Source organism: Syngnathus typhle, linkage group LG5, assembly GCF_033458585.1.
Source record: "Syngnathus typhle isolate RoL2023-S1 ecotype Sweden linkage group LG5, RoL_Styp_1.0, whole genome shotgun sequence".
NCBI classification, from domain to species: Eukaryota; Metazoa; Chordata; class Actinopteri; order Syngnathiformes; family Syngnathidae; genus Syngnathus; species Syngnathus typhle.
In genome coordinates, this window is record NC_083742.1 from 19,909,090 (window position 1) to 19,932,865 (window position 23,776).

General features: G+C 49.1%; 2 protein-coding genes across 5 annotated transcripts; both read right to left on the reverse strand.

Moving 5' to 3' along the window:
• Positions 1–563: 563 nt before the first annotated feature.
• kansl3 (KAT8 regulatory NSL complex subunit 3) lies at positions 564–8,431 on the reverse strand. Of its 3 annotated transcripts, XM_061279311.1 has the most exons (23): positions 8,237–8,431; positions 7,775–7,805; positions 7,193–7,467; positions 6,936–7,106; positions 6,764–6,854; positions 6,391–6,576; positions 6,177–6,305; positions 5,983–6,099; positions 5,819–5,917; positions 5,634–5,705; positions 5,493–5,567; positions 5,243–5,400; positions 5,116–5,179; positions 4,841–5,029; positions 4,608–4,761; positions 4,253–4,330; positions 3,542–3,715; positions 3,377–3,464; positions 3,038–3,165; positions 2,644–2,750; positions 2,379–2,568; positions 1,865–1,965; positions 564–1,328 (listed from the first exon to the last, which is right to left on the reverse strand). In XM_061279311.1, exons 2-23 carry the CDS (start codon positions 7,775–7,777, stop codon positions 1,326–1,328), a joined length of 2,652 nt encoding a protein of 883 aa, XP_061135295.1. In that variant the 5' UTR covers positions 7,778–7,805; positions 8,237–8,431; the 3' UTR covers positions 564–1,325. The 3 variants fall into 3 exon arrangements, with proteins under 3 accessions (XP_061135295.1, XP_061135296.1, XP_061135297.1); XM_061279312.1 differs by lacking the exon at positions 4,253–4,330 and having other exon boundaries at positions 566–1,328; positions 8,237–8,430; XM_061279313.1 differs by lacking the exons at positions 564–1,328; positions 1,865–1,965; positions 3,038–3,165 and having other exon boundaries at positions 2,429–2,568; positions 8,237–8,430.
• A 1,054-nt stretch (positions 8,432–9,485) lies between these two features.
• LOC133154130 (calmodulin-regulated spectrin-associated protein 1-B-like) lies at positions 9,486–21,437 on the reverse strand. 2 transcript variants are annotated; one of them, XM_061278598.1, is made up of 19 exons: positions 21,335–21,423; positions 21,079–21,217; positions 20,297–20,460; positions 18,028–18,290; positions 17,498–17,659; positions 17,127–17,207; positions 15,885–16,026; positions 15,668–15,807; positions 15,514–15,610; positions 15,293–15,416; positions 15,001–15,083; positions 14,840–14,924; positions 12,459–14,736; positions 12,212–12,348; positions 11,922–12,139; positions 11,468–11,570; positions 11,278–11,390; positions 11,089–11,207; positions 9,486–10,909 (listed from the first exon to the last, which is right to left on the reverse strand). In XM_061278598.1, exons 3-19 carry the CDS (start codon positions 20,457–20,459, stop codon positions 10,610–10,612), a joined length of 4,608 nt encoding a protein of 1,535 aa, XP_061134582.1. In that variant the 5' UTR covers position 20,460; positions 21,079–21,217; positions 21,335–21,423; the 3' UTR covers positions 9,486–10,609. The 2 variants fall into 2 exon arrangements, with proteins under 2 accessions (XP_061134582.1, XP_061134581.1); XM_061278597.1 differs by having other exon boundaries at positions 21,079–21,437.
• Between the last annotated feature and the right edge of the window lie 2,339 nt (positions 21,438–23,776).

A 23,776-nucleotide genomic window follows, 5' to 3' on the forward strand; every position in this document is an offset into this window, starting at 1 on the left:
TGCGCACGTGTACGCACACGAAAGCAAACAACAAACAAGGTTGAAGGAAGGGGCGCGTCTTTACTGCCACCTGTCGGCTAAATACATCCTCGGCTGACCAATTAGGTACATTGCGCACAAAACTCAAGAAGAAAAGGGAAGAAAACTGGGACAGGAAGGAAGGAAGGAAGGAAGGAAGGAAGGAAGGAAGGAAGGAAGGAAGGAAGGAAGAAAGGAAGAAAGGAAGAAAGGAAGAAAGGAAGGAAGGAAGGAAGGAAGGAAGGAAGGAAGGAAGGAAGGAAGGAAGGAAGGAAGGAAGGAAGGAAGGAAGGAAGGAAGGAAGGAAGGAAGGAAGGAAGGAAGGGAAGCAATTCTTCCCAACAAGTAGAGGGTATCCGTCCATCCGTCTGTCCATCCATCCATCATCATCATTCATCCATCCATCCATCCATCCATCCGTCCATCCCATCCCATCCCATCCCATCCCATCCATCATCATCATCATCTCTCCCTCCCTCCCTCCCTCCCTCCCTCCCTCCCTCCCTCCCTCCCTCCCTCCCTCCCTCCATCCAAATTTTAAACAAAAATACTAGAGGTACCGGTGAGCACTCAAAGAGTTAATCCTCATACTGGTAGCAGTTTTGAAAAACAAAATGGTCCAGAGTTCATCCTATGATGTGTTTTGGAGGTACAGCCCGTTCAGCGATACAGTATACTGTTGGTTGATGAGTCGGCCTCTATAGGATTAAACGACAAGAGAAAACAAAGACGCTTTGAGAACTAAGAGCGGGTTGGTTGGTTGAAACGCAACTGGCAGCCGGTGTGCCAGCAGTGGCAAACAAAGCGCGCCTTATATAAGAGGGAGGGAAGGAAGGAAGGAAGGAAGGCACACAATCTTCCTAGGCTTATCTGCGTGCGCAATTGAAGACAGGATGTCTGCTCAGATGAGTGGGCAGGCTGGCTGACTGGCTGGCTGGCTGTATTTACGCTGCCGCTGCTGCTGCTGCTGCTGCAAACACGCCACTTGAGCATTAGATCAAGCTTGACGGGAAGAACACAACACATGGCCGATGGAGAAGAACAAATTGGGGCCGGGATTTCCACTGAGCAGCAAAAATAAGATACGATTTTAAATAGGAGCAGTCAATGTATGGTAGTCTTCCATAAAGATGTCTTGGAAAGTATCACAAGATGCAAATATGCTCCTGCTTTCACATGAAAATTCATTTGGCATTCATGTCCACTTGTATGGTTATGATGTTCCGAGAAGCTCAAGTGTCCATGGAGCAACGCTGGTAGGGGCCCCTCAAGTATCTTGCTCCCGTTTGGCTCTGGGGGCCACTTGATCACTGGAAGGGAAGGGGAGAAAAAAAACCATCATCAAATATAATGCAGCAATACTGTGGCCATTTTCAAATGTTATTTGTTTTAAAAGCAAATTTAAAAAGTAGGTGCCTACATTCCAAAATGCTCCATGAGCAGGAAAGCCCCACCCAAGTTGTATTTGTATTTAGAAATCAACGGGTGAAGCAAATGTTCTCCATCCATACAGAAAAAGTGTTTTTTTAAATACCCGCATCATTCAAATAGCTTTTGACGAACAGCTTGCAACATCCAATTTAGACGAGCTCGGATAAGATTTAGCTGAAGCCATTATTTCACTTATCACGCCTCATAATTGGAGTGCGGTGAAACAATGGGAAAACATTAGCAGCACTTATCTGGATCTTCTAAGGCACACATTTTCTTCTCGCCAGTGGGAAAAAAAAAATTCCAACTTTCCCTCACATGGCCAGAAAGCGGTAGCCAAAAGGGAGTAGCTCGCTCGCTCACCCGGCCGGGTCTCATCATCTCCACCACCTCAAACTCCAAAAAGGAGACTCACCTGAGAGTCGCTAGCGTTGCGAGCAGGCGTCAGCTCAGCCGCTCGGCTTGCAGGCCGCGCTCCTCCGAGCATCACCGTTACGGACGTGGGGGCTTTCTGCCCTAATGACAACACACACAAACGATAAAAAACACTCATTCTCATGTGGCCAGAGGAGGACATGAGTGCTCCATGCAAGTCAAAGTGACAACCAAATGAGAATGACAGCAAAATGGGCAGAAGCATTTAAGAGCCAGTACGACAGCAGTTTTTATTGCAACAGGGACGGCGGATGTCTCATGTCGATACATTGATGACAGCGAGCGAGTCTTTCGCACACCAAAAATAGATGACCAACTTGATACACAAAGATTTTCTCTCCTACAAAACAAACAGCGCCAAATGGGTCTGCGGCACAAATCGTATTGTACTGCTTGGTCCGTCCCCGGATGCCGTCGTGGTCATCGGAGCTGCCCCTCTCACACAAGCATCCTCGCTCAGCGCGGCCGTCGCCCTCTGACACTTCGAGACATACCGGCCGTCTGGTTGGTGATGTGGGCAAAGCCCGGTAAACCGCTGGCCAGCTTGGCCAGTCCGCCATTGGTGAGCAGTTGGTGGATGGCGTTGCTTTTGGCCACGGGCACCGCACGGAGCAGAGTGCCGCTATTGGTGACGGCGGCGGGGACGGCGCTCAGGACCTGACCCTGGGGCTTGCCGCAGAATACCTGGAGAAAAAGCAGACGCTGCTGATCATTTTTATTTTTTTTTGTATTGTGTACTTTGTACATTTGCTTCCATACCTGTGTGCTTCCAGCGCGGGCTTCGGCAGACGGCAAGCTAGGTGCTTTGGTGACGATCTCCTGAAGACTGAAACTTAGGCCTTGCAGCAAACTGCTGGCGGAAGATGCTGCACACACACACACACACACACACACACACACACACACACACACACACACACACACACACAAAGATCTTGATGTATCTTGAAAAAGTAGCCCCGGCCCAACCCATACGGGAAACCGCCAACTGGGTGGACGCATGTCCAAAGCGGTCAATTCAAACAGCGACAAACAGCGACGGGGTGATCGATGAGATTTGCTCTCGCACGGAGATTGACGTCGCTCCGAAATGGCGGTGACGAGGCACCATTCAGCGTTAGGGGGGGCTGGTGGGGCACAAAGGCAAAGATACCTTGGGCAGTTGCCGGAGCCTGCACCTGGATCGGTACGGACGACCCTGACACCATGCAAGGCTGCACGCTGTTGAAGGGGCTGGAGCCTGGGGTCAGGGCACCAGACACCTCTGAGAGACTAGCGGACCTGTAGTGACACACAGAACCACCGGTCCACTCAAGAGCCACCTCACAAAGTGCTCTGTGGTCAGAACCCTCGGCTTGCAACAGCCCCTTTGCACCAGGCAAGCTTGTTTGTGTGCGTGTACGACGAAGTGGGAACAGGGCACGGGTGTCGGGAGGGCTTTAGAACTCGACTGATTCTCGTGGCCCATGTGCGGCCAGGTAGACTGGCTTACCGTTGGCCGGTGAGAAGTCCAGAGAGCTCCACTGCTCCGGCCACAGTCTGGCCCATTGTCACCGCGAGAGGCTTCCCAGAACTGCTCACTGCGCAAAGAGAACAGCCAATAATGAGATTCTAGAGCCGAGCTACCCTGGACTCAAAGAAGGTTGTCCATCCGTACCTTCCTGTACGGCTGCGCTGAGGGTGGGGCCGGCCGCCTCGCTTTGGGAAACAAGCGTGACCTTGATCTTGGCCCGCTTGGAGGCTTTGTTCGGGGTGGGGCTCGGGGTTAGCCGCCTCTTGCCGCGAGCTCTCAGTTCATCTCGGTCCAAGGCCTCCATCTGATCACTTGTCACTGTAGAACGAGCATTGTACGCGTATGAAAAGGAAGTCACCGGAATGGAGGAGTCAAAACGGAACCAAACCAAATTTACAAAAGGAATGGAGATTTGTATTCATTTTTTTTAAATCCATCCATCCATCCATCCATCCATCCATCCATCCATCCATCCATCCATCCATCCATCCATCCATCCATCCATCCATCCATCCATCCATCCATCCTCGTGAGGTTGTTGGGAAGGCAGGCAGCACTGATGTCGAAAAATCACTAGTGGCCTTTTTAAGTATCACACATATTATACATAATGATTCGAAAAGGTGAACCGATTATACACTGTGCGCTATTATAATTTTAACGTAATATCGGGATGAAGTTAGCAACATCAGTTCGTCATGACACTGGATCTTACGAGTTGATTTTCCCTGACGTGTTCTTGTCTTTGCGGGAAACAAGAGGCCAACAGCAGAAGAAGCCGAGGAGAAAAAGGGGGGGGGGGGGGGAGAAAACCAGAGAGGACAGAGAAAGGAGGAGGGCTAGCTAGCCACTTACCAAAAATACAAGGAGGAGTACCAGAAGGAAGGTTTTTCCTCACAAGCATGTTTTGTTTCATAAAAGCAGCAAACTGAGCTGTGAATGAATTGGGAGGAGGAGGAGGCCAGAGAGGAAGGTTGAAGAAAAGGAGACAAGAGTATTTCAGTCACGTTCCATCTTGCCCCATCAAGATGCTGTGACGTGAACAATGGTTACTATCTACAAATGGCGTCTTCCGTCGCTCTTTGCTTCGAAAAAGCCCGTTGCCGCGGCTCTTTTTTTCTTTTCTTTTCAGATGTCTACCCTAAGTTGTACGCTTATATGAGGAAGTTGAGAGCAGATGTGCGAGAATGCTCCTCCTCACTGCGCTCACCTTGAGCCTGCTTGTGTGACAGCACTGTGCCGGAGCGTTGCATGTGAGTCTTGAGGAGCTGCGTGGCTGTGATCAGACTGGACTTCTGCGCTGGGGACAGACTGCTCTTGGGTTTGGGGCTTGACGTGGGACTGCTGCAGACGCTGGACAGATCCTGCCGAAGGCGAGCCAAACAACTTCCACAGTGAGCTTTCCGAAAATCCTCACCGCTTGGGTGACTGTCGTCGACTGACCTCTGAACCTGACGGAGAGATAGCCAGTCTAAGCGCGGGGGAGGAAGGCCGCCCTCTCTCCATGTCAAAAACAAACTCCCGCCGAGTCCTCTTTTTCTTCTCGGTGTCGAGGTCCCTCGTTTCGCCCGAGCCGTGCCCGTGGCTCTCTGCCCGCGTGAGGACACCGGACAGGAAGTCGGCGACCTCATCCTGCCGACCAGTCAAACGGCAACAAAACCATTGGCGATGTGGCTTGGCGCGGCCGCGGGAAGCGCAGAAGGATTTGGAGGGCCGACCTGAATGCAGCGGTCGACCATCGTCTGCGTCAATCCCTCGGACTTCATTTTTGTAGAACTGATCCTGTCGAGAGAAAAGCCACTTTCAACATATTTGGAAGAGGTGATGATGTCAGACACGACTCACCTGACGTTATCATCGGCCCCTCCCACCACCACCATGCTGTTATCAGTCCTCAGTTTCTCTCGAAATTCCTCCATCCCTTCCACGGTGGACTGCAGAGCGTTCTGACCCACCACGAACAAGACGGGGGTCTTCATGTCCAGCAGTGGGTCATCCACATCCTGCGAGTCACACACACACGCACGTCAGTGACTATAAGCAATGAACAGGGAAGAAGAAAAAAAAAATGGGAATCAATTCCGTCAATGCGCACCCCTCTAGGACCGTTGACTGTAAGCAGGGGGAAGCCCAGACAAATGACAGCTGTCAGGTACTCCATGAGCGAAACCTGTCGAGAAGTCGCCATTAAAAACAACCCCCGAAAAATAAATAAGCCAAATGTGCAAACGCTTACATGACAAGCGATGAGAGCGCCAGCATTCCAACCAACCAAGATGATGGGTTTGTGAGGGAAGTGCCTGCGGACCTGAATGTGGGGAAGGCGCAATGGACATCACAAAATGACTTTTCCAACTCTTCTTCAGCACAAATAGAAAAACAAAATAAATAAATAAAAGGGAAAAAGACAATGGCCTCTACCTCAATGACCTTTGCCCGAACAGTTCCCATCATGTGCTCCAGACACTGAGTGATGCCGATATTGGCGCCACCGCTGACATGCGTGTGTATGGGGATGACCTAGCAAGAGAGAAAACAGCTGCTATCAGCACCATTTGGAAAGACAACGGATCGAGACTCGCCACCTTGCCAAAACAGGAGAGCTGCGACTGCCAGAATCTCATTCGTCGTGACGTCGGCACGGCTGGATTGCTCGGGCTTGACGGTGCCAGTAGGATGAGGGGCGATCCGGGGAGTTTGCTCTGAAACGTTAATCAAGCGGTGTACTTTCTTTGCCGTATTGCACTCTACACTATTTTGAATGGCCGTTGAGTTGTACCGGTTTATTCTGCGACAGAACCCCGACGGCCGGGTCCCACGGACGCTTCAGCAGCAGCGATAGGGCCTCGGCACTGGGAGAACCCGTCTTGGCCGCCGGGAGCAACATTCTGTCAATCAGCGACGGCAGCTGCCCGGAGAAAAATCAGAAATGACACGTGGGCACAAAGCCCGTCGCGGAGAGCCGCGTGATCCATCGTTCGACGCAAAGCCACCTTGCTTTTGAGAGTCTGCAGAACATCCAGGTAGGCAGCCAGCAAGGTGAGACTCAGCGATTCAATCAGAGTGGTGTGCAACCACTGCGTCAGCTTGGTCTCCCAGTTGACACCGGCCAAGGCGTGGCGCACCTTTCTGGCACATTTGTCCACAGCTATCCTGCGTAGGATTGGCTCGTTGGATGCCTTTTGAGGGATGAGAGTAGCGTATGGAAATGTGTCAAACGGACCCGGGATTGAAAAAAAATACACAAAACCCACAACAAATGGCTTTGCATAAAACTTTCAAGTGTCCCTAATGTAGTGTCTGTTCAACACACGTCTCAAATACATTGCGGCTCGATCAGAAACAAACTAAACAAGCACAACTTACATTTTCATTGGCCAAGCGGGCTAACCTTTCAGCCTGAAGTGCTTTTAGGACTTTATTAAACAATTTGGTCTGAGTGATGGACCACATCGTCCTGAAAGAACAATGACAAGATCATAAAGACACACACTGCAAGAGAGAAAGTCCCCCCCCCTTAAGCGGTTGGTTGTCTTACTTGTTGATATGTTCCTCCCAGTCGTCTGGAGGAGGGGGACTTTCCGCAACGGTGCGAGCAAACAAGACGTGTCGCTCGCACTCCTTCATCACGCTCTGAGCTTTGTGGTTATCATACAGGGGGACCGGCGTGGGTGTGACCGTCTCGACATCGATGACGGCTTCGGAATCTCTGCAATAGAAGAAGAAGAAATCAATCGCGGTGGAGGTTCTCCGCAGCCTTCGTGAATAATCATTAGCCAGTTCGAAACAACTCACGGTGAGACTTCTGGCTGGCGCCGAGGGGTGACAAACAGCGTCCTTGTGGGCCGTGCGCTGCTAGCGTCCGGGTGAGCATTCCACGGTTTGGCGTAGCTGTGATCGAGGCACACCAGGTCCACCTCTCGATCGTGAGCCGACAGCTGAAAGAGCAAGGACGTCCCCATTTTGCGTGCCGAGATCTGGTAGTCCTTATCCCCGCCCCGGTGCATCTTCCTCCAGGGCCCAGACGGACCCTGGGAAGGCCTCCACAACCTCTTGGACTTGACGCACAGCTAAAGGAGAGTGACAAAGCAGAAAGCACTGCCTTAATCAATGCATTTTATGCAGCCTGGCATGGCTGTCACAATGCATCACAAGAGAAGATGCTCAGGTCCAAGGGCTGTTGATCAATCGATGATTGATTCTTTGAAAGGTTGCAAAGTGGTATAAAGTTCCCCCAAAATTCAGGCAGTTTTCCAATGTCGAAAAATCAAGAGAAATTTTGCAAATATTTGACAAAGCAAAGCCCAATTATCATTATTTATTACATTAACATGGGAAAGGAAGGTAAATCATTTTTACAATAACGACCGTACTTACCATCAGTTATCTGTGAACGCGCTGACGTTGTCTGTATATACATAAATACCTCAACTTTATAAGGCAATCAAGTACTGAAACAGTATCAGAGTACGCCACACAAATATATTCAAATATAATTCTTCTTCTTTCTGTCATACAATTGGTTGTCTACAATAGAGGAGCAGAGTCGCTGGGGAACAATTTGACGTTTGGAAGCAACAATCATTCAAACTCCAATCCTCAGAAGCTTTGCAGGTGCTTTGTCTTCTTGTCTGAGGAGCATGCACGACCCGCATTAAGACACGATTCCAATGAGAGGTCGAGCGGACACTTTGAAGGTGACGTGCATCGTAAGGCGGCCGTCTACTCAACAGTCAAAAACGGCCAGAAAGACGTGAGTGACTTGTGGGTGGGCTACACTAGCATGCTAAAGTTAGCATAGCGAACTAAAGGCTAAAAGAAGCGGTTAACGTCGCTCACCTTTGCCTCTAACGATCCATTTATGGTCGCAATCGTTCAAAGTCTTCTTGCGGGCCCAACTAATACGAACGTGTACATATTTAGGCGTAACTAATATGCGTTACAAAAGGAACACAGGCAGTACGCGTTAGCTTGCTTTCTTTTTTTGTTGTGTAGGGTGTTGCCAGATTCATGCGCCGCAGTCCTCCTGGAGGCTTCGTTGACTATGGCGGCTGATTTGTGACGGAACTGGCAACCCGGGTTATGGCGCGGAAGGCCTTCCGGAAAACTAGGACTGGAGTATAGTCCAGCGGAGTGGAGTTTGTTCTCACGTTCAATCTGGACAGCACTTGATTAAGCGTAGCGGTTGTAAATAAAATGGAATAGATTTGAAATCTTATTTGCATCTTTTAACGTGACGAATGAATGCAAATTGTGTGTACATTTGACACCCATCCCATTGTTTGTAGCACTCACTTGAATAATGGATGAGCTGTAGCCGATCCCATCCAACTGAGCAAGGAGGTTCCAGGCGGTGGCAGTCAAGCTGCGTTCACCAGTAGAGAGAGGGCGAGAAGAAGTTTTGCTTCTGCAACAAGATGATGAGAAGACAACCAAAAAGGCAAGGATGGGGAACCTTTTCAGTCCCGTCCGAAGCCAATACTCAATTACCGTTTTTATTGTCCGTGTATAATGCGCCCCCATGTATAATAGGCACCCTAAAAATGGCATGTTGATGCTGGAAAAAAGCCTGTACCCATGTATAATACGCACCCAGATTTTGACTCCTACTTAAATCCGTGAACGTAAAATTATTTCAGAAAAAAGATCATCTTTGGGAACAACCGGATGTTATTCTGCCGGTCAGTATCACTGCGCATGCGCTAGCATACTCGATAGCGAAGAAATGTTTCGGATTTGTGTAGGGTACATAGTGACCGCAAACGAGCAGGTGATCGAGCAAGCGTCTGATGCGAGAGCATTGTGTTCGTATGGAGTGTGTTTGAAGTGAACAGCAGAGAAGAAAGCGCATCTGTAATGGCGGCCTCCGTATCCTATCCGGATTTAAAAAATACATATATATATTTCAGAATTTTTTTTTTTGTACCCATGTATAATGTGCACCCCAGATTTTAGGACAATAAATTAGCAAAATTTTGCGCATTATACATGGAAAAAAACGGTATTTTCAGAATGATGTGGCGCACTGTAGGCTCCACACCCTTTCTCCAAAGCGTGTGTGACAAAAGCAAATGGACAAAACAAGCCATGAGAATAAAAATAAAAAGGTGATTTTAATCCAATTTCAACATGCTAAGTGTATCAAAATAAATAGATGGCAAAAAGGATACAACTCAAATAGCGGGATGAGAACAAAAGGAGACCAGTGTAACACAAACGGTGACCCCATGCCCATACAATCCATTCTGATAACACGCTAACGACAAACACTTGCAGTAGTACGAGACCTCTTGGCCTCTCGAGTGTTTCGTACAAAAGTAAAGTGCTGGTGATGGTTTGCCGTTGAGTGAAGAAGCACTTGTAGAGACAGACGAGACCACGTGGCGGTGTGCGTCAACCCTTGGAGGAATGTTCTTTAATGGCGGCGCTCGGCGGTTTACATTGCGTGATGCGTTCCTATGATTGTGTTTGTGTGTGTGTGTGTCTGCGTGTGTGCACCTTTTTGTCTTTGTGTGGCCCGGTGGAGAGCCGACACAACTACGCTCTACACATCAGAGATCTGTTGTGATGAAAACACCCACGTCAGCTGAAACTTGACAGCACGCCACTTGGAGGAAAAAAAATACAACCAAAATAACCCCTCCTTAAAAAACAAAAACCCAGAAAGCATTATGTCTGCACCAAAGATCGGTTATTTCCCTTATTAGACTTCCCTTACGAAAAAAAAGGGATGCTTGGATAAATACAAGTCATTAAAATTCCAGCTGCTGATGTCTTTCCTTTGCTATACACGCGAACAACACCAGCGGGCATTTTAAAAGGCGGTTTGATGGCTTGACAAGAAGTGCCACCACGTGTTCAAGGCCAAACAAATCCTGTTAACAAAACTAACGAGCCGTTTTGCTTTGAGTCCTTTCTGCTGGGATGGGAAGTACCATCAGAATTCCATGAGACAGGAAGATCTTGTCCAATTCAATCTTCTTCAGTGTGGTGGCAAAGCTGATAAATACGGAGTAGTGTAAGCCACGCATGCGCCTGAACGCATCACACGGGAAGCCAACCCAGGAAATGTCGGTCTTGTTCGGCAAGCAACCGGCTCTTCTCAGTAAAACCTTGCACGCCGGCAAGCATTGAATGTGGGAAACAAAGCAAGATGGCGCTAGATGATTTGGGGTGTGGTACGGGGGGGGGGGCTCAGTGGACCCCCTGCTGCTATTTGCCGCTTTTCTTGGACGCCGCCGCGCTCCTCTTGGCCTGCCACAGGTGGTTGTGGATGGTCAGAGCGTCCACGCTGACCGACACGGTCTTGGCGGGGATGACGGTGAACTGCTTGCGGTCCGAGTTGTACTTGTACAGCTTGTCGATCATCTTCTTACTGATGCTCTTGGGCCCCGTGCCCGTAAGCTTGTGGATCTCCTCCGTGTCCGGGAAGTAGGAGTAAAGCGCCCGGAACTGGCAGCCGCCGTCGCGGAATAAGATCATCATGTGATTGGACTCGCACTTCTCCAGCTCCTGCGGGAGAGCTCGGTTAGAAAGAACGCAACACAACAGCAGGCGGTGACATGGCGTGTGTAAGTCCTCCTCGCCAGTAGTGGGCGCTATACTGTGGCAATTTGACACATTGTTTTTGCCTTTGTTACATCCAATTCAGTGCATACAGTCGTCTAAAAATGAGAAAGAAGTGAACCGACCTCAAGTATCTGATTCTTCTGCGGCTCGTTGACTTTTCCGGCCAGACAGCAGTGCGAGATGGCGTTGTGAATGATTGGCTTGTTGGATTTGGCGCTGGGCTCCTTGAAAAGTTTGGGGCCTGAGCGAAGACGTTTGAGAAGAATGATCGACGTATGAGAAAGAGCGGCTGGAGAATAGCACCGACTCACCGGTGTACTCGGCCAAGGATGCGATGGAAGACGCGGTGGAGCCGTTGTCCCAGTCCCTTTCGGCAGCCCGGCTGTGGTTGCGACTTCCCGGGAACGACTCCACGGAGTCGCAGCTGAAACATAGGACGGCTGTAGCGTGACGACGCCAACGGAGGCGGAAATGGAACTAAGGTGGAGCCGGCCGTCTTACCGTTGGGAGCCCGCACCCCCGGAGTTGACGCTGTCAGCCTCGTTGGTGGCAGCGGAGGCCAGCGACAGACTGGATCCGGACTGGGCTGTGCTCAGGTTGTCGGCTGTGAGAGAAAACACACATTTCAGCTTTGGGCCCGACTTTGACCATTTGACCCTAAATGAATAGAAATGAGATAAAGACGAGTACATTTTGCATGCTTGTGTAAAAGCCTCATTGTGGATTCAACTTAAATGTTGACACTCAAAGAAAAAGAAAGAGGCAGTGGAAACAATTCGGTTCTGAGCTCAGATGGAAAGAATCCAGTTCAGTCAGTTTGGATGGCATGCCTAATAAGGTACAATGTGATCGCTAAATAAATAATGATGTAATACACAAGACACGCCGCCAGAGGTCAGTGTGGCCAAGAGGACGACAAACAGAATGTGGTGAAACATGAGCCGGCCGGTCTCACGTGTGGAAGAAGAGCACTTGGAGACGTTGTCGCTGGACGACTCCTCCCTGAGAATGGTCTTGGGTCTGTGTTTCTGTTTGGGTTTGGGAGTCTTGGGCTTGACCAGACCTTGCTCCTCAATGATCTCCTGCTGCTTCCTCCGCAGGTATTCCTGCTTGATCAGCTCCCGTCGCGTCTTCTCGTCCTCCTTCCGCAGGCGATCCTCCTCAGCCTTCCGCCTGGTGTTGATTAGGCACATGTGGGCGGGCGCTTGTTGGGCCGAGGCCAATAGCGACGGCGAGGAATTTTACCTGGCCTCGTCGCGCTTCAGCTCCGACTCGGCTTCCAGCTGCTGCTTGCGGAGACGGGCCTCCTCCGCTTTCTTTTGCTGCTTCAGCAAGAACGCCGCTCGCCTCTTGGCGAGCTCGTCCTCTGCTTTCTGCTCATCCTGGAACGTTGCAACACAATGAGGCCATTAAATCACAGATGCACTGCATGAACATCTTTTTGTTGAACCCAGACGTTTCACTTTTCGCATTCACTCGGGCAGGCAAATACCTTGAAGAAGAAGCCCATAACAGACTTCTGCTCTTCATCCCCATCGTCAGTTGTTCCGTCAGCAGCCTCTTCGCCCTCGAGGTCCTTCAGCCCTGACATATCCACCTCGATCAGGTGACCTTTGGCGCGCTGGGCTTCGTCCGATGTCACGTTCTCTTTGCCCGGGCTGTCTGAGGAGTTGAGTTGGGCGTCTCTCAAGGTGCTGGACATGCAGTCGTCGAAGGACACTTCGGGAGGAGACAAAGCATTCAGGTCCACTCGGGTGGGCAGTCGCACGTTGGCATCGTCGTGAAGCTTGAACGCGGCGCTCCGAGCGTGGCTGGAGGTGGTTTTGTGGGTGGGCTCTCCCGCCGGAGGGTTCCTGGGGCTGTGTGGCTCTGGATGCTCCTTCCTGGGGGACCTGCCCCCGGCCGATTGCCTCGGGTGCGCGTGTGCCTCTGGGCCGCCGTGGGAGAAGGTGGCGGTCTTGGCGGCGTGCCGGCTTTGCTCTTTGCTGACCTTCAGCTCCGTCGGCTTGGATCTGGAGCTCCGGCCTGAGCTCAGCTTGGGGGGTTTCCTGGTGGGGGCGGTGCCGGCGCCGTGTTCCACAAAGTGTAAAGCGTCTCCGGCTCTCGCGTCGCTGTTTTTGTCGGCGGCGGCGGCGGGCGGCGGCTGAGGAGGAGCACCTGGCGGGGACAGTACATTCTGCTTCATCATCATTTCCTGCTGAAGCGACAGTTGCATCATCTGCTGCTGGATGCTGCCGATGGCTTCGTGCAGCAGCTCAATGGAGCGGTTGCACTCGTTGAGGTCCAACTCTTCTTCTTGGTAAAAGCTGCCATTGTTTCCCTTCTTGTCTGCTTCTAAGGCACCCGAGGGGCTGCCGGGTCCCTCCGGCTCTTTCCCCCCTCGCAGGGCATCAACGCACATATCGTCTTTAGCCGGCGACGTCACTTTCACGGCAACCGGGTCGGCTTTGAGCGGATTGGGCAACGTGGCGCCCTTGCCGCCACCGCCGCCCTTCTTCACTATATGCAGGAAGGCAGCCTTCCCCAGCTTCTGCCTCTGGCGGGCTGACAGAACTTCCATCTTCTTCTTTTGATGCTCGATGGCGCGGCGCTTCTCCTCCAGCTGCATGCGGAGCTGGATCATTTCCGACGCCAGGACGGTGGTGCCGCCGCCGCCGCCGCCGCCGTCGCGATTGCAACCTCCCAGGGGCGACGAGGGACTCTGGTCTCTTTTGAATCTCCAAGAAGACGACAGGGGCCCGCTGCACTCGGAACCGTCCGGCGTGGTCCTTTGCGAGCTGGAGGCACTGGAGCGGAGGTCGTGGTTGCTGCCGAAGCGCTGCTGTTGGGCTTTACGCTCGGCGAAAGAGGTCATGCGCACGCTTCCGCTGGCCACGCTGCTGGCCTGCGAGTAAACGCTAAGGCAGGGGCTGGAGCGACCGCTGCAGCCATTCATGTCTTTGTCCTCGTGCTCCTTGACATTCATGTCCTCCTGGAGTTTGGCGGATTCTTCTTCATCGTCCCCATTAAAGCTTTTCCTCGGCCAAGCGAGCTCTTTGGCCGGAACGGCCTCATCCAAATCCTCATCCTCTTCGTCCAGGTCTTGGAGGTCGGCGTCAAGGCTCGGGGGGCAAGGCTTGGGCTCGTCGGAATCTGAATGCAGGTAGAACCCTGCACCGGGCTCTTTCGTCGCGGGGTCCGCACCGCTGGTGGCCATGTGTCTGAAAGCCGCCTGAGCCTGACGAGGCTCGTCTGAGAAGTCGGGCTCGTCGGCCGAGGCGTTAAACGTTTTGTTGAGGCTGAGGGCGGCTTTCTTCTGAACTGCGGGAGAAGATCCATCTCCCCTGCGTGAAAAGCCCCTTCCCGAGGACCGGGGCACCTCTCCGCTCTCCTCCTCCTTGTTCAGGCATACAGACTTCTCTTTGGCCGGTTTCAGCGCAGCAGGCATCAGCGGTTCCAGGTAAAAGCCATCGGCGGCAGGTTTGGACTTTGACTCCGCTTCCACTGCGGCCGACGCTTGGCTTCCTTCAGGTTGTCTGGAGACGGCCGCAACCTCGGTCCTGGCCAGAGATTCTTCCTGGTAATCCAGGTTGACTTTCCCCAAGAGGCCGTGACCGTTGACCCTGCGCATGTGGGCTAGCGTCTGGTGTTTGGGCGTGACGTTGAGGACGTTGGACGCGAGGCTGTCTTTACTGATGGAGCGGGCGAGGCTGACGCTGTCGCCAGAAGCAACATCGGCATCGCTGTCCGCGGCCGAATGGCACGCAAATGGGCCCAGCGTGGACACTGGCCTGCGGAGGGAAAAGAAAAGAAGAGTTTTCATGAACACCAGAACAAAGATATGTCCATTCCAAACAACTGAGACTGAGAAACTCGATCCTTCTTTTTCTTTACCGCTGCCTCTTGTCGGGCCAAGCGGCAACAGAACCTCGGGCCTGTCGATCCATCTGGCTCAAGGAGTTGGAGCGGTTCCTCAGACCTTAAAAGGAAAAGAAGATTGATTTGAAAGGTTCCAAAGACGGAGCTCAGCAGTTGCTGTAAGGCGATGCTTCTACCAGCAGCGTCGTCTCCTTGAGGCTTCTGTTGCCTCTGGCGCAAAGGCAAGAGTGGATGGGAAGGACTAAAGGATGGCCCACGACTGGAAAAAAATAAAAAAATAAATCAAAGAACAAAGTATAATCAAGGATGAGGAGCCCAAAGTGCTGAATTGAAACAAAAAGAAATCAGATGACTTCAGACTAATGGAAAAAAGCACATCGTGAACAATCTTGATCCAGAACTTCACCAGCCACGGGAACCTCACTGCCTGCGCTCATTCAAGCCGAGTCAAATCCTGATGCGGTTTACCTGCTACTGAGTTCAGGGCCGCCCTGGTTTTCCGACATGCCGGGACTGGCCAGGAAGCTGCGCTTGGTGGCGTTGGAGATGGGCACTGATGGACGAGAACTCTTTGGCTGAGCAATGGCTCGAGCTACAGGAATGGACGAGAACATAAGTCAGTTGTTGACGCTCATGAGTAAAGTTCAAAGTCAAGGTCTCTTTTGATGATCATATCCCAAATCACGTACCATCTTTGGACTCTTGCAGATCCCTGGGCAGGACAAATTCCGGCTTGACGGTCTCAAACCACCAGAAGAGTTCGGCGATGAAAACCATCACGTTGTGCTGCGGAGAGAAGCGGCGATTACCCACGGCGGCCATTTTCAATCCCGGCCGTTCTACCTTGAGCACAGGAGGCGAGTAGAGGATGTCTTCGGTCGTCAGATAGAAACTTTTATTCAGATACTCATTGGCAAACTCTCGGAGCAGTTGGATGTTGTACAGGCTATCGGCCAGGGAGGGAACTTCCTTCAGGCAAATGTCTGATCAGGCGGGAAAAGAGGAGCATTAAAAAAAAGAAAAAGAAAAAAAGACACAAATTGTCAATGTCGCCAAATACCTTCCAGCTTCATGAGGTCCGCGCAGTAGAAGTGGACAACGGTGAGCAACGCAGCTCCGTCACAGACATCTCTCATCAAATCTTCCAGCAGCGGGAAGAAGGGAAGATGGCGGCCAGACGCGTGCTCCCGACGATAGCGGACCTGAACATAAGACGGCCAAAAAACAATCAGAGACAAATATGACGCGGAGCATATGGCTTGCGCTGAGATGCACAGCTGACCCAGTCAAAGCACGTTTGATGCCTTTCAAACATCCGACCGAGGTCCTCCCTTGTAGAGCACGAGTTGCGGATCGATAGAAACGCAAATACCACGATGCGGTTAAATGCATCCGTTTAGGGAGAACCCCGAAGAAAGCAACTTGCTGATGGTGGGATGGAGGGAGGGAGGTGTTAAAGCAGCCAAAAACAAAGAGCCAGAAGGAAGGAAGGAAGGAAGGAAGGAAGGAAGCCTTTGGTCAGTCAAAGGAGGCGCAACGGGGGCACATCAAGAGTCTATTGATGGAAAACGAGTGACCCAATTTGCATGTTTGGCTCAGCATGCAGCGAGACTGCACTTTTTCAGAAGCAGAGCAGAAAGCAGCAGTTGGCAGATTTGGAGCGGACACTTTTTCAATCGCGTAGATGTGTCAGTAGAGTAGAGGAATTATGATCAGAAAAGAAAAAAAAGAAGAAGAAGAATGTGAGCAGAAAAGTGAAAGCAAGTCAATGTGGCGGCCAGGGTGCACTGCAAAGAAAAAGAGATGTGCCAGCAATGACTTTACTCAAGCAAATACAAGACGACAAACATCAACAGGGTTTGTATAACACGTGTTGATTTTTTTTTTTTTTTTTTTTCCCCAAAGGGAAGAATAAGGAAGTTTTATTGGCTTTGGAGCACCTTGGCTAAAAAGCAGCATAGAGTGAGCTTGAACAAGCCTCGGTGAGGTGTGCGCACACATCAACACAAAACTATGCGTGCATGGGGGAGGGAGAGAGAGGGGGGCAGGGGACTTCCAACTTACAGGGACAAGCTTCCAATACCATTTGGAGGGAGACTATCCAGTTTGCAAGGATAAGAGAAGGAGAGGAAGGTACAGATGGGGAACAGGAGCAGAGATATTAATAGGTCAGAGGTATTAGACACAAGACTGCATGGTGCTGGCTGCATCCAATTTGAACAGAGAAACAGGAAAGGGTCAGAGGTCACACAAGCAAAGTTGAGGAGCCACAAAACGAGAAAATTCAGGAGACCTCGTTTACCTTTTGGTGACTGGGAGACTCCAGAAGGTGGTGCTTGACTTTGTGCTCCTTTTCGCTAATTTCCCTCATTTTAGTGTTTACCTGCACACATTGGAAAGTGTTGGGATTGTTCTGTCCGGGCATTTTTTTGGACCAGCCGATGATGATATCTGCCCATTATGCTCATGACGCATCACAAAAACAGTTTCATCGATCTGATTTAACAAGTGGCTCATAAATGAAGCTATGGTACAGTTCCTTGACAGATTATTTTTCCCATACTCAGATTTCCAAACAGGTGATGTGTATTCTTTATTCCACACCTGTTAGGAACCTCCGCTTGGATCCAGGAACAACCCCGCTCGCGTGTGCTTACGCAGACGTGTTTCTACCTTATTGATCCAGAAGACCATGGCATCCTCCAAGTCAAAGGGAAGCTCCTTGGAGGGATGGAAGGTGGAGAAGCGCTCCACGGAAGCTACGACTTTCTCAATGCTGATCATCTCCACCGTGTAGGCCATCATCAGGGCATCAATCATGGGGATGTGGGCGCTCTGAAAGAGGACGAGAGGAGCCCCCATCAGAAATTGCAGAAGGCTTACAAGTATCGAAAAAAGCTGACAGAAGGGGGAGAAGCTCGGCTCCTATTAAAATGCTTGGTGGAGTCAGCAAAGTGGGAGCGCTGATTTTCCATCCCCTCGTGTCTGGCCGTGTTACATCATGCCGCGAGCAGGAAAAGCAGACCGACATCGGTTTCCGTGGTAACAAACGGGAAGGAAGAGCACTGAAAGCTGGCGGTCAACGTGGAACCACCGCAGACTAACTTGATCTTGTTCCGACGCGCAAACTACTTTCAGGTTAAGGTACGTAACACACCGCTGGAAATGTCCCTCCTTCCCACGAGCACTTGGTCCCCACTCACCATTTTAATGGGCAAACCAGCCAGGTCCTCCTCCGTAACTGCCGTGTCATCGCTCTCCACGACATAAATGCCCTTCCTTTCCAGAGACTGGATGACGGAGCGGTGCGACTGGAGGGACGCGGCCTGCTCCGTCTTGAGGATGAGGGCGCAGACGCGACAGTAAAGCTCGCAGGACAGCAGCAAGCGGATGACGGGGGGCTTGATGTGTTCCTGGTCGTACTGGTCCGTGTAGAAGGGATCCCGCAAATCCTCCGGTATATGATCTAGAATTAGCAGACAAAAGTTACTCGGCGCAAACCTTTGCTCGTGAAAGTTGAAACATAGAGCTCCAGAAATGTTTTTAAAAAAAAATTCCTTGACACGAGAATCCATTCTGTGGATGTGAAGTCGTGCAAAATCCAGACACGGCAACCTTATAAGGAGCTGGAACAAAGCACTGGACTTGGCTATGCCAAAACGGTTCAATTAAACAGGGAAGCTCAAAATAGATTTGGGGAAAAGCTTTTATAAAATCCCGTTTTGCAATAGAACAGTGGAGGGAGAAATTAACTTGTTCCACCAAATCTGCTTTCACACCAAGTGTGTGTGTGTGTGTCTCAGCAGAACGACAAGAGCGGAGTGTGTGCGAGGTGTTCCGTTGTGACGGGTTAAAGCGGCTGTCGGCCGGCTCACATTCAACTAAACGAAATGCCGATTTACCATCCAGCTGAAAATCTAACTAGGAACCCAAAGAGCGGTCCATCTTTTTCAATGAAACAAATGCGGACTGCTGTATCGAAGCATCACTTTGGCTAATGAAACCTGGCAATCAATTTATTTTTTTTAATGTCAATTAACTCTTTTTGGAAGATTTGTTCCCTATCCACCAAACACTTTGATTTGATTCCGCAGACAAAGACAAGGAGTACTCTCCCCATTCTAATCCCACTAGGACGACGCTGGGCTGCGGCCGCTAAGTGGGATGGGGCGGGCGGATCTCAGCTACATTAGCGTTAGCCGACCGTATCAAATAGCACAAGCAGGGCGGAAGGCTTCGAGTGCGACAGGTGCACGCCGCTCTTGACACCATGTCGGGGCTGTCCGCCGCTCAGGCTTGGGAGCAGCTGTGCGGCGGCCACACAACACGAGTACACAAACACCGCCGACATACGGTTTGTCCTCGAACGCCGCACGAGCTCCAGCATCTAAATTATGCGGGAAGCTTTTTTTGCTGAACGAGATGCCGCTCAGCTGTGTCAAGAAAACGACCGGCATGTCATGGCACCTACTAACTAATGACATTAACAAACGCCACATGAGCGTCAAAGTAAACGGAGCCCTGTGCATTGGGTTCCCAAAGGAGAGCAGGCTCCTAAAGCCCCAAGGGGTCCCGTAGGCTTTTGTGCTCTATCTGAACACAATCACCGTCTGTCTGCATCGTTAGCCACGGGCCGCAGTTTGCACACTCAAAAGAGACGCTAATTGATGGCGAGATGAACAGATGCCTACCTTCGAGAGGGAAATTCAAAAAATGATCTATAGGGTGCCTCCTATAATCCGACTTGCTACACTTACAGTGTAACTCTGAGTGCCATTAAGAATTGAAAGTATTCTTGGAGTGGACCAATGTCGATACAGTGAGATGTTAATCCTCCAACTTTGCTCCCTGTTGTTGATTGAAAAAATCCATCTGCCAAGCACTCAAGTCGGTTAATGTGTCATGTCAGTAACGGCTCAGGAAAAGTACGCCAAGTCATCCTCACAAAAGGCCTCTTTTCCATTATTACTGCAATGTAGGTAACGATAAGCTAATAGGCAGGCTGGAAGAGAAAATTGTGTTGAGGCGGCAACTGTGATCTATCGATGTTTTGTGTTCAAGGGACAAACGGGATGGTGGAGCAGCTCCATTTGCACCAAGATAGATTTTTCTCCCTCCAATTTATTGACCTCGTATTAAAGTCCAACTGTTATGTAATCCTTAACCCGATTTCGATGAAATTCCACTGGCCATAACACAAGTCTGAAAATGGCAGTGTACGCTTACGAAGGAATTGTCATTTGCTCAAGTGCGTAAATACTTCCTTCTTACCCTGGACTCTTGATGTCAATGTTTCACCCGAGAACATATTCTGCAGTGAAAATGAGCTCAGCCTGTGTTTGTTCTATTAAAGTACAGCTTTTAACCGACCCATGACGACAGACTGACATGTCACTGGTGAAAAATAAAAGTGACAACACAATCCACATGCCAATTACATTTGGTTATACGGCTGGAAAATGAATGACTCACCGATGCCGTAGGATTTAGCAAAGAGCCACCGCAGGTTGGCCGCTATTTTGGCTCTGGCGGAGTCGTACATTTCCATGGGGATGACATCCATTGGACCTTCTGCAGACCCAGTCAAGTCCACTTTCCTCCTGGTACCGTCCCCCGTACACAAATCAACAGCCATCCTTTGGGAGGACAACAAACATACTGGTTATTTAAAACATAATCATAATGTGTTTTACTTGTCAGTGCAGTTTCAATGATCTAACCGTGAATAATGTTACAGTATTATTCAAGAAACCCTCAGGGTTACTATAGGTTAATAATTGGTGCTGGTCCAAGAGAGCTTTTTCTTTTTAGACGAAGGCAGTATACTTGCAGGAAAATGAAACATTGCTGCAAAGTTTCAAGTTTATGAATCTACTTGTAAATAGCATAGGACAGAAAACGCTGTGTTGCAGTTAGGCACACGGTTCCTAATTGAGGACATATTCGGATCGTCCCTCCCGCAAATGTCTTCCCAAGTTGCATTACCTGTAGCGTGAAGCCAAGCCAGCCATGAACGGCCCAACGCTAGCGTGGACCAGCACACTGTCATTGCTACCGAATTCCTTCAAATATACTTGGAGTTATTTGTGGTGACGTGAATTCGGAAACATGGATGTGGAATTTTGAGCGACGATACAGCAATTAGCCAGCAGCCTTCTTGGGAAAAGCAAGCGTGCATCATATGCTAATGCTAACTACAACGCTGGCTGGTTAGCGTGTATTCTATATATATTTTTAATGTTCGCCCGTTTTACCTTCAATGTAGAGATGTAAGTCACCCTTCGGTCCAACCGGGGTTAATAATCAACCGAGAACCCGCCTTGCTTTCCAGTGGGCCGCTGCGTAGAAAAGTCTCCGCCGCCTGCAGCACATCGTAGCCGCCAGCTAATGGTGCTAACAGGGGAGGCGAGTCAGGTCAGGATGGTCGGTCTCCCAGCAACAACACCCCATTCGCGGTGAAAATCAACGCGTAAAGCAGGGGAAATAAAGGGGCGATTGTTCGAAATCTACCTTTGTGGGAAACGACAAAGCATGCTAGGCAATTTGTAGCCACACAACTTGAAGCACGAGCAGTAAGCAGGAGGGCGTTCCACACTTGGAGTAAGAAAAGAAAAAAAAAAAAAGGTGTTATCATAATAGCTATTGCGCATGCGTGATTATAACACCGACTGGACACGATCATTACGGTTAGGTTCATTTCTGCGCTTGTATTCACGTGAAATGAAAACGCATAACTTCATTTGGTCATTGGAGTGTTTTGTTGATCAAATCAAAATAAATTAATTTTTAATACGGACGTTCTTTGTCAGAACTAGATAATATTGCTGTCACACCAGAGAGGAAAAGAAAATCTCAACATCACGTTGTAACATTCTGCATAATTAAAGTCATCATCTTTCAACATACATTTTACACAGAGCAATACTGACACCTAGTGGATTTTAATAGACTAGATACAGATCAAGTCAAAATAGCTCTTATTACACATTAACCCAGCACCAGCTCTTACACTAAGTAGTGTGTTTATATTTGGCTTTGGGGGGGGGCATTAACCTTGGATTTTGTTTTTTTCCCTAAACTTCCAGTCAATGACACTGTGTTCGGAGCAAACAAACAAAAAATAATCAAGGTTACCTGAAGACCACCATACAGGTGGTCTCTTTTGCACACAATTAATTCTGCACAAGACTTCTGTCAATACAGGTGCAAGGTTTGTCACAAAAGGTCCAGGGACTACAAACCGCAATTCCAAATGAGGCAAAATCTACAAAGCCACAAAATCTGCTGCATTTTTATTCATTTCCATGACACACATGAATTGAGTGAAGAGATTGACAATAAAGCTGACTTTGACTTTGTATTGTCATCCAATGAACTAGTTCCCGGAATTTTGCTCTCCAAATGATCAGAATCAGACTCCCAAAAAATCCCATATCAGACCAGCCCTCATTGATTCACCAAAGAAAATGTGGATTTTGTGCGTTCAATAAAAGCAGGCTGACTGGAACTGGCTGCATGCAGCTTTTATTTGTTCATGACCTTCAACCTTGACCTTCCCATCATAAGAAAAATAGTACAAAATGCATTTTTTTTTTAGCGTGGGATATTGTTTATTTGTCACTTCCCTACTGAACCAAAAACTGGACATTCAATAGATGGGTCATCTCTCCTATGAACGCTGTATTCACATTTCGCTTTGTCGAACACAGATTCGCAGTCATCAGGGAAGTTTCTGGGAATGGCAAACCTGCAAATCAACATACAACACGCGCTCAACAACATCAAGCTCTCCACACATAAAAACACTGGAAAAACGTGTGACCCTTCAACTTACGCAGAACAACACCCGCTGCAGGAACAATCCATGCAATCACTGTTTCTCCAAGAAGTGCCAACCGGGTGCCATTTATTATCGACTTCATCCAGGCAATGGGTTGCACCTGCAGTACGTGGGTACAAGCAACGTTTGACAAACTAGACATGCTCAAATGTTTCCATTCACCAAATGGCACGTGTAAATAAATAAATAAATAAATAATACCTGGTTCGAGCACCGAGACAGTGCAAAAACCGTTTGACTGTGGCAGCAGGACACATAGCAGCAAAGCCAGAGACAGATATGATGTCTAAAAAAAAGTGAAACAGTATAAGCAAAGCAATACAGTGTGCTCCACACAACAAAAAGCACATCTTTAGTCGATTAAAAAAATACAACAACTGAAGGCATTTGCAACCCAAATATATTTAAAAGCAAAGAGCGTAAACAAAAGGAAGCTTTTTTTTTTAAATGACTGAATCACCACAGAATTGAATTCATTTTAACATTTAAATTTAAAAGTGTATAGCCCTCAATTTTTAAAAAGGAAAACAAAAATTTGGTTTACCATTGTTGCAGTATGTAGGTCTCATCTAAGAGAGGCTCCGGTCGCAAAGGATTTTTATAGTGAAGATTACAGGAAGGACCTTTGGAATTACACTAGTGGACCTCTTTCCGTCAATACATTCAACAGAAGAAAAGAAAACAAAATACACACCGTACAAAGTTTTTGGAAATAATACTGTATTTCCAGACAACAAGAAAAAAGTTCTCAAAGTTTCGGTTGTTGACTTGAGGTTGTGGTATCATTTAACTTTGTTCGAAGTTCACTTTGAACTTTGCATACCAACGACAGAACTTGTATGAAGCTATCTGAAGATTTGGGAGTTACAGTACATTTCTTGGAAAAGACTTCAACTGGCTCATGTGTTTTATTCATTTTGATATCATGACATTTTTCTTTCATTATGATGAAGTGGTTAAGTGCCTTTGTTGTTTTGCGAGGAGTCAGCGAGTCTGCTCCGTCATTTTCCCACTCCCCCCAAAATATATATGTGTGTGTGTGTATCGTCATCCAGTGAACTAGTTCTCGGAATTCTGCTCTCCAAATGATCGGAATCAGACTCCAAAAAAGC

Excerpts from the sequence above, each read along its gene's own strand:
- kansl3 (XM_061279311.1), bottom strand. Across the intron at positions 5,180-5,242 it reads GGGGCCGATGATAACGTCAG|GATCAGTTCTACAAAAATGA; the intron begins GTGAGTCGTGTC and ends TTCTCTCGACAG. Across the intron at positions 3,465-3,541 it reads CAGCGCAGCCGTACAGGAAG|TGAGCAGTTCTGGGAAGCCT; the intron begins GTACGGATGGAC and ends CTCTTTGCGCAG.
- LOC133154130 (XM_061278597.1), bottom strand. The coding sequence starts at position 20,459 with ATGGCTGTTGATTTGTGTACGGGGGACGGTACCAGGAGGAAAGTGGAC. Across the intron at positions 17,660-18,027 it reads CTGGTTTGCCCATTAAAATG|AGCGCCCACATCCCCATGAT; the intron begins GTGAGTGGGGAC and ends GTCCTCTTTCAG. Across the intron at positions 15,417-15,513 it reads TCTGCAAGAGTCCAAAGATG|CTCGAGCCATTGCTCAGCCA; the intron begins GTACGTGATTTG and ends CCATTCCTGTAG.